We start from the raw sequence: 9592 nt of genomic DNA, 5'->3' as shown, positions 1-9592 counted from the left end.
ATAATAATGAATCATTAAACAAAATGGGGCCATTTATTGTGTTGAATGGCAGTCAGTGTGTGATAAAAGGGGTGCAGCGGTCACTACAAATGTGCTACATGTAGGACAATGAAACAATACAATGCAGTGCACTGAAATGATGTAATTCTTGAACCTCCTCCTCAGTTTCTTCTGTTTGAGAATACTCTTGCCATTCAAGCCAAATAATAAATCCCCTGCTTGTACCCATGTGGATGGATTAAGGTCAGGAAAGGAAATATCTGGGCTACTAAAGCAGCAGTTTTAGTGCAGGCTGTGTGTAAAACGAACCCTCTGATATCAACACACACACAGACCGCTCGGCATTATGGGTAACTGTAGACTGTAAACATTCTTTTATCAATGGCATGTTTAGCAACTACAGCTGTGAGAGAGCGTGGAGGAAAGATTGGAAATACTGACACCCTCTGGTGCGAGGAAGCACCTGAAAAACAACGTGTGCCGTAGCACTGGGTGAAGTTCAGATTACTGACATCCATGATAATAATGTTTTTATATTGCACAACCACTTGAGAGGGTTCCCAGTGCATATTTATATTCTAGTGTGACCTTGTGGATGTGCACAGCTCACAGCTCCCTATGTGTCATTTATTGGCCCATGCCGTCACTTAACTTAAACCAAGAGCATTGTGATGTCTGCACACACTGAACCAATAGACAACTCTTTTATCTCCATGTTTCATTTACTGGGTTTCTCTTTTTTTAGCATGATACTAAAAAAACAGGATACATTTATTATAACTTACAGTTTCTGAGTGCAGTTATCTATTTGGTGTGCAAACATCTAGTTAACTTTCCTAGTCTGTTGTAGCCAATTTTCATATGTGCTAGTGTGTGTGTGGTAGGTTGTGTATGTTATTGTTGTGATACCACCTGCACAGCTGATCACATGGGAAGGTAATCACAGGATCCAGGTATAGCATAGATAGGGGAGTCACGGGTGGACAGGTGGGGGAATCAAGAATTGGGGAAGCCACAAAGTTTTGCAACCGTGTGTACGTGCGTAAAGGTTTTTGTCCCATCATTGCGGTTTTTATTAGATTTCATTCATTCATTAATTCATTCAGTACACCCAGACTTTTGTGGTTTGTTTTTTATCTACATAAATTAAACATTAAATGTATACTTTATGAAAGACCTGATTTTTTGGCACCACAACGCACTGACAAGTGGCCTTTTTTGGTTGTTTGGATTGCCACTACATAGTCAATTTTGCTATATTAGTTTAACTTTAAAGTTGTCGTATGCATGATTCTAGAGAATTTTACATTCACCTCATATTTTAATGTTGTTGTTTTTTTTATGTTATAATGTGACCTAAAAAAAATTAGCACTTCCATCATTCAAGGGCTCAGTTTTTTGGTTACCTATAACAGCCTGTGGACTGATGTAATGAACTCAGGACAAATTATCTGGTAAAATCAAAGGATGTGACATTTATGCACTACCGAGTATAATATGGCTAACTTAGTTAAGCTGCTAGTGATAGCCTCATATTCACCACACAGGAACAATTTAATTAATCTTCCCACTTGGCAAGAGCATGTTTTTCAAAGTGTTGGACTATTCCATTAGGTATCTTACCTTCTTCTGTTTTAATATAATGTTTTTTTTTGTTATTTAATCAACTAATTCCAGAGTTTTAAAGCAGAGCTCAGATAAAATGTGGCAAAATCTTGTGTTCATGACTTGGTTCTCCTCCTGTCCCTAAAATTATAGCTGTGAGGTTCATAGTTTTGCAGCCAGAGGAATTAAATAAAATGACTTTGGCATATGTTTACGTTTTAGGTTTTTCTGAGTTAAATCCCTCCAAAGGTTAACAGTGCTTTAATCAAGAAATGCATACTAAAGTAACCATTCTCCTCAGGAACCTCTTTCAACCCATTAGATGTACTGTAGCCATATTGTATGTGTGCTTAGTTCCTGCTGTGGGACAGCCTGGCAACAATAAGAACAGCTGTCCAAACATTTGCCTGTCTCACCAGCAAGCCCCTTTGTCAAGAACCTGAACAAACCTGGAGACATTTTAAAAAAAATCAAGCCTCCTTGACAGGGGTGTAACAGCTGGCCTGATATATCCACGTTCTTCAAGTGCTGTGACATCGATCATGCCACTCATCCATTCTCGGTGCCAGCCTCCGTTCTCCAATATCTTGTAACCTTAGCAGATGTGTTAGACTAAATCTGTTTGGGAAGAAAGAGAGAGGCCTGGCACCACTGCATACTGGGTATGACATATCCTCAGGCTTTAGGAGCAAGAGCCATCATTAATGCATGTGGGCCGCAGCTCTTGTAAAATTGCTTCTGCAAAGGCTTTCTCCTTCCACATGAGTTGTTAAGTGGTCATAATTGTTTCAGTCTGCCATGTTTGACGTACACCAGGTCTATTCTTTCTTTAAGGAATGGTAGTTTTGTGTGTCCCACATGTGTAGACAAGGGACCATTGTAGACTACATGACAAAATGATTATAAGGTCATAAATCAATGTATTTTCAATCAGATTCCTGGTGTTGCAGCGGTATCTAAAGTGGTTGTGGTAGCCAGGGCACTGGGTCCATGACAAGGCATACTGTATGGAGTGGAGTGTACAAACAGCATGAAACTGTTTGTTAATCTGGGGACAACAGCCAATGTCTCTGAGCTTCTGGATATTCAGAAAAATAGATAACGGATATCCGGGCAAAGACCTCCTCTGCAGTCTCAATAACTTGATACATGCCAGCATTGAGAAAGACGTATTTCTGTTAGATATCTGCATAGAAATGCAAAAACCCTTTTTTCAAAGCTAATAAGAAGCTAAATCGTTGTTAGACAACAGCTGATGCATTCCAAAGTTGCATTTTGACCAACGCTGCAACCAAACCACACTCATCGTTGGTCAATTCAGGTACCAAAATCTTGGTCCCTTGCTGACATATTTTGCGTTCATATGCAGATATAGATATATTAGTGTGAAAGTGTATGAAGAATATGATGGAAAAGTTTGATTTGACATTTAAAGAAGGTGAAGGAAAATTTGCACTCAAAGAACTAAGACAAGGGAGGTTTTCTAACCCTTCGGCTAACTGTGTTCATCAAAGTTCCCAGAAGTTTATTAAAAACATGTTCTACATGTATGTGACCGAGTTAAGCACACAATAACATTTTTACTGTTGTAATATACACTCCATGGCTACACAGGATATTACAGGAAGGGTTGATGGCAGTGGTTGGATTTTAATGAGACTAGTCAAACTGATTTATGACATATGCAGGCGACATATGACATGCGGTCTGATTTGATGCATGCCTACATAAAGCAATCAGTGCTTTGTTTAGGTTTTAGGACATCTTTCTCACCTTTAGGACCTCCATACTGCAGTCTAGTGTAGCTGCAATGTAGAATTAATCCACAGGGGGGCAGTGTTTCCTTATAATTCACGCTGCCACTGCCATTCACTGCATACATACTGCAATGTGGCTTACTGTTTAAGGTGAACCTGTGGAAACACTAACAGTGACTGGTTACATGTTGGTGAATACAAAAATATTGAAACATTAGAATTAGATTATGTTGCTTTTTCTACACCAGCAGTGGGATAATGCCAGCTGACAACGTTCATATCAGTGGGACATTTGTACTTAAAGGTCAAGTGTGTAAAATTTAGGGGGCCCTGTTTATAGAATATGTCATAAATGGAGCATAATATGCATAACTATGTCTTCATCTGTGTATAATCACCTGAAAATAAGAATCACCTTAGAATGAGTCCTGTATGTCCACAGACGCTGCGGGTCCTCTTCCACAGAGTCTGCCATGTTTAGCCGCCATGTTTCTACAGTAGGCCAAAACGGACAAACTAAACACTTGCTCTAGATTTTTCATGTGTTTATGGACACCGTACTTTGTGTTTCATGTTTGGAAGGAGACAGTAAAACAGAAAAATTCTCTTCTGTTGATATCTGCATTATATATTCCTATGGTTTTATTACATCTTTTGATTCCTATATTATTTAATTTAGCACAGAATGACTCACTTAATGTTTTATCATTGCCATATGAATAAAAAGTCCATTAACTTTCTAAAAGTTCTATCTGCTACTTCTAGTTGTAGCAGGCTACTGAACCCCTTGTGTCTATGTCTCAGCTATAATGCGTCAGTATCCTCAAGTATACATTTACAGCATTTGTGTCTTTTGTGCATGTTTGAAAAAGGATTATCCACTGAAAGGTAAATTGTCCTCAGTGAAAAGGCACGGTAAATACAGGCTTATCACTTAAAGTCGGCTGCATTTTCTTTGCAGTGCAAATGGTGCGCTACAAGCGGGACCTGTGGCGCGTCTTTTTCAGCGCCAGCGGGGATGGAGGGGGCCGTGACGCGCGCCACGGAGGTCACATTTCAGCCTGTTTCCCGGATGAAGACAAAGATTAAAGGCAGACAAACGACAAACTAACTGTTCCTACTGCAGTGGGCATGTACGGCACTCAGTCCACATTCATTTGGGTGCCCCCTCCCTTTGTGTGCGAGTGTGAGTTACACACACACAGAGAGAGAGAGAGAGAGAGAGAGAGAGAGAGAGAGAGAGAGAGAGAGAGAGAGAGAGAGAGAGTGTGTGTGTGTGTGTGTGTTAAAGTGAAACCTGGAGAAGCACGGTTAGTCAGCCAATCAGAAATCCCCTCAGGCGTTTAAAGGGATGGTGGGCAGTCTCTCGAGCTTTATGAGCGACTTATTTTTCACCCTCAGACATTCTCACATCTTGACCTCTCACGGACACTCACACACAGGGTCGTGCGTTTGGATGAGTAACAGCCTGAGTCGGCATGGATCTGTCCTGAGCTGCTTTCATACCCCCCTTTTCCTCCATATGCGCTGCTGCTGGATGCTACTCGCCCTTCCCCCGCTGCACTTGTTGCGCAGAGACTGGTTGCGCCTCTGAGTCCTTGGAGAGGAGAGACAGGGGACTGACTGCAACAGGTGCACACAGAGAATCTCCTCCGAGAAGACTGCGCCGGAGGTAGGGAAATTACGCATCATTTTGTGGGATTAAATAGCTTCTTTTGGGATGTTTTGGCCAAACGTGGTGATTTATTTGACGTCAGTGTGACCATTTTAATTAACTGTCATTTTATTTTTACCTTTTTGTCTTTGACCTCAAGATAAAACAAAACTTTAAATGCAGATCTGAAGCTCTTTTGGCCATCTTCAGCCCTAACTGCGCACGCAAAGCCAGGATGCCGGTTCTAACGAGCCCAGACATCGCCAATAAGTTTAAGGAGAAATGGCTGGCGGTATACCCTGAGGATCAGGTCACCGGGTCCGACTCTGCCCCCATGGATGACAGCCTCACCAGCCTCCACTGGCTCCAGAATTTCTCCATCCTCAGCGCGGACCCGGAGCGACCTAACGGAGCTGGACCGGGCTGTCCATCCTCTCAGCACCAACTCTTTCTCAAGCGTCTCGGCTTCCCCAGAGGTGGCACCGACTCTCCGTCAAGCCCCCCAGCCGGGGACACCGCCGCGACTGGGATGCCTCCATACTTAGGGAGCCCTGTCACCTCCGGCAGCGACTCCACCGCAGCGCCACGGTTTGCCAATTGCGCACATCCTGGGAACGGGTACCCACAGATCCCCATCCAGGCCAGCCCGCCTGTGGAAGTCGACTATAAAACCAATCCTAAAGTCAAACCTCCTTATTCCTACGCCTCTCTTATCTGCATGGCAATGCAAGCCAGTAAACAACCCAAAGTGACTCTATCTACCATCTATAACTGGATAACTGAGAATTTCTGCTACTACAGACACGCGGAGCCCAGCTGGCAGGTAACCGAGACCGGCGAACTCTCTCTCTCTATTATTGATGAGTCAGATAAATGGCGAGGTGAGGGAGGGAAGGGTGAGCAATTGATCCCAGTGTCACCATCAGACACCACATCTTTATGCTACAGGACGTCAGACAAGGCTTTTCACGTCACATGTAGAGTAAATCTGAAAAAGCTGCAGCAGGTCCATCAGAATCACAGTCTAATTTCAGTCTTTTGATGATCTGGAGTGTTTTTTTTTTTATGCAAAGGGTCTCAGAAATTGCCATGTTCCAAGATAGTGCTCATATAGGGTTTTTTGTCTGGGGGGAATGGTGATGTAGCGAAGAAAGCCCTCTAATGTGTGTGTGTGTTTGTGTGTGTGCGTGTGTGTGTTAATGAGGGCTCCTGAGAGAGATGGCAGCTAAGCACAGCTGATCATGTTTGAAATGCACAGAGCTGCCTGCTACTAGAAAGCCTCATTAGGTGCATTTGCTTTCCTATACAAACAACAACAATACACCTCCCTCCCTCCCTCCCTCCTCTCCTCTCTTCTTCTTCGTCTCCCTTACAAAGACAAAGAAGCACATTTGTTTTTTTGCATGACTAACTCAAATTTGCTCAAAGCCAATGGGATCTTGTTAATTATCTTTTTTTTTGTGTGTATGTGTGTGTGTCTTTGTCGCAGAACTCAATTCGTCACAACCTGTCCCTCAACAAGTGTTTCAAGAAGGTCCCCCGACAGAAAGACGAGCCAGGGAAGGGGGGCTTCTGGCAGATTGATCCACAGTATGCTGACATGTTCGTCAACGGGATCTTCAAGCGCAGGAGGATGTCTGCGAACCACTACAACAGCAGCAGCAGCAGCAGTGGTGGCAGCAGCACCCACAGACAGAGCAAACTGGTTCAGGGTTATCACAGCACCCAAAATGGCTTCCCTTACCAGGGGGTGGGCGTCAAACGGAAGCACCTGCCCTCTAAGAACAACGGCAAAGCCATGAGGGCGAGTGAGTCTCCTCTTTTGGCGACAGAGGCCCACAAAGCAGACATCCTGAGGGGGGACTTTGACCTGGCGTCTGTCTTTGATGATGTCCTCAGCGGGAGCTGTAGCACCTTTGAGGATCTGGACATCAACACAGCGCTGAGCTCCCTGGGCTGCGAGATGGAGGTGTCCATGCAGGGGAGGCAGCATTCGGCGGGGCTGGGGAGGTGGTGCGGCGGAGGGGACATCATAGGTCAGAGCCAGCACCTGAACCACCATCAGTCCTACAGTTACATGGAGCTGAACGCTGCTTCCATGGATTGCGCGGTCAATATGGGGGAGCTCCACGTGCCGCAGCAGCAGCATCCGCAGCAACAACAGCAGCAGCAGCTGGACCAGGATCAACTGCTCCAAAGCCACCACCACCACCTGCAGCAGTTCGACGACCCCTCCACACTGTTCTCAGAGCAACCAGATGAGGTGGTGCTCCAACCCTGGGAGGAGATCAAAGAAGAGGCGCAGGCGATTCCTCTGACTCTAGATCAGGGCTTCGGCCTGTGCGAGGGCTTCTTCACAGAGATGCAGCCATGGGAACGAGTGGAGGCCTATCTGTGACCTTTGACCCTGAAACCTCATTGACTCCTAATTATTTACACTCAATGAACATCTCTGATTACTTGTCCAACACAGAAGAACAGCCCGGTTACTTCTGCATTCCCTCCAATCGTTCTGCAATACACTACATTTGTAATTTATTTTTTGTAACATTCACTCGTCCTTCTTGTTAAAATGATGTCAAAACTGTCTTTGAAGGGAAGCTGTGAGCAAACAAGCTCGCAAAGATTCCCTTAAAAGACACTGATGTGACTAAAAATATGTCGGTGATTGGGGATTATCTCCTGGCGTAGACTCTCATTTCTTCCTAAGGGTGTCAGGTGATTGACAGGAAACAGTGGGTAACATGACACAACACTGATATATCAGGCACAATGAAATGACAATACAACAGAGAAACATTTATAAACCAAATTAAAGTTTCATGCGGACTGCGAGGGATTATCGCACTCTGCAGGATGAATGGCAGCAAATGGTTTCTTCAGAAGGAGGACTGTGGACTGCGTGCAGAGAAAACAGGACTAATTATCATCCTTTAAGTTGGATTTTGTGGAACTGTAACAGCTCGAATGTCAAGCAGCTGGTAATACGAGAACGTGTTCAAATGAGTGCTGAACTGGACTGAACTGCAGCTATATGTCGTTGGTGAAATAATGGCTAAGCACTCTCCACAAGCAAGCACTACAGGGCCGAGAAGACATGCAGGAATCTATTTTGCTACATTAGCATTAAACTTTTCTCTTTTTTTAAAAAAAACTAACATGCAGTGAAATTAGCCATTCATCTCAACGGTCTGTGCAGTGATGAAAGATGAAGCTATCAGAGCAGGATGGATAACGAGAAACTTTAAATTCATAGTCTGAGATTAGAAATCAGTCATTTATGACTTTTATATAGTCAATCTAATATATATTCACTAAAGTATATAGCATGAAGCTAGGCAGGAACATTTGCCATTTGTCTACAGTTACGTATTGCAAAGCAAAAAAAAAAAAGAAAAAAAAGAAGAGAGGAGCAGACCTGAAATCAGTCATGAAAATCGAACATTATGCACTTTGATAGGCAGCAGTTTTAGGAAAGCGAGACAGCTTTGTTTATCAGGATGTTTCGTTTTTTTGTTTTGTTTTTTCATATTAAAATGTTTTCTAAAGTTTACTGACCATAATGAAAGTGATGCATAATGCTGTAATCGTCCATATCTAATTATTTTTGAACATTAGACTCTACACTGCAATAAGTCGATTATTTTTCCTTTTTGCTTAAATATGTACTTCTTTCCAAATATATACAAAACTGGGCATTTGTTGATTATATTTCGCCAAAATTTGTTGATAAGGAATATGCAGTTCATTGGTGTTTCTGTGTTGATGAATAAGAAAATAAGAGTTGTGTTTTCTGTCACTGGGTGATGGATTTCCCTTTTTGTCCTTACTGATTATTTTGGTGTCGTTTTTTTTTATTTTTGTTTGTACGGTTTGTTTTCACAAATCAAAATATGTTTGAGAACATAATAACTGTTGGTTTGAGGGGACAAATGATGAGCGGGTACATATAAATTCAACTCATAAAGGTCAGATGTTTCTTATTGTATCATATTGATCAAGTTTGAGACGAACTCTTTAATCCTACCATGTTATTTTCATTTGTACTTTTTTAAGCTGTTTAAAAATGCAATCATGCCTTGATGCAATAAATGGTGTCAATTAAAGAAAGAACAGTAACAAAAAAAAACCTACATGTTTTCATTCACTGTGTCATTATGAAACACACACACAAATGTTGGAGTGTAACATACAGCTGTGGACAGGATTAATGTTTGAGTTAGAGCTCTGTGTGTGTGCAATCAAGAGATAAAAAAGGTCTATCAGGGTTTATCATTAATCAGCACACACAGGTCTGGACTTGTTTGGTATTTGAAACATACAGGGGGTAAACACAATATAATGTAATCGGATACATTAGACACTAGAGATTATAACTTCAGCGTGATGGACTGGTTTGATTTCAGGGAAGATTAAACTCCATGATCATTTTTGAGACAACAATAAAAAACTAACTACACCCAAGGCACTTATTCACATTGATGGGTCGTTGTGTTTTTTAATGAAATATTTTAGGAGGAAACTGCTGAAAATGAGATATTTAATAAAGAAAAACAAACATTTATCACTTTTCAAT

General features: G+C 42.3%; 1 protein-coding gene across 2 annotated transcripts; it reads left to right on the top strand.

Moving 5' to 3' along the window:
* Nucleotides 1–4754: 4754 nt before the first annotated feature.
* Nucleotides 4755–9087, top strand: foxj1b (forkhead box J1b). 2 transcript variants are annotated; one of them, XM_010730790.3, is made up of 3 exons: nucleotides 4755–5034; nucleotides 5177–5839; nucleotides 6506–9087. In XM_010730790.3, the coding sequence occupies exons 2-3, from the start codon at nucleotides 5252–5254 to the stop codon at nucleotides 7412–7414; spliced, it is 1497 nt and encodes a 498-aa protein (XP_010729092.3). In that variant the 5' UTR covers nucleotides 4755–5034; nucleotides 5177–5251; the 3' UTR covers nucleotides 7415–9087. The 2 variants fall into 2 exon arrangements, with proteins under 2 accessions (XP_010729092.3, XP_027144980.1); XM_027289179.1 differs by lacking the exon at nucleotides 4755–5034 and having other exon boundaries at nucleotides 5055–5839.
* The last annotated feature ends 505 nt before the right edge of the window (nucleotides 9088–9592 follow it).

Source organism: Larimichthys crocea, chromosome XVI (genome assembly GCF_000972845.2).
Source record: "Larimichthys crocea isolate SSNF chromosome XVI, L_crocea_2.0, whole genome shotgun sequence".
Classification (NCBI taxonomy): domain Eukaryota; kingdom Metazoa; phylum Chordata; class Actinopteri; family Sciaenidae; genus Larimichthys; species Larimichthys crocea.
This window is presented reverse-complemented; position numbering and strand designations above follow the sequence as displayed.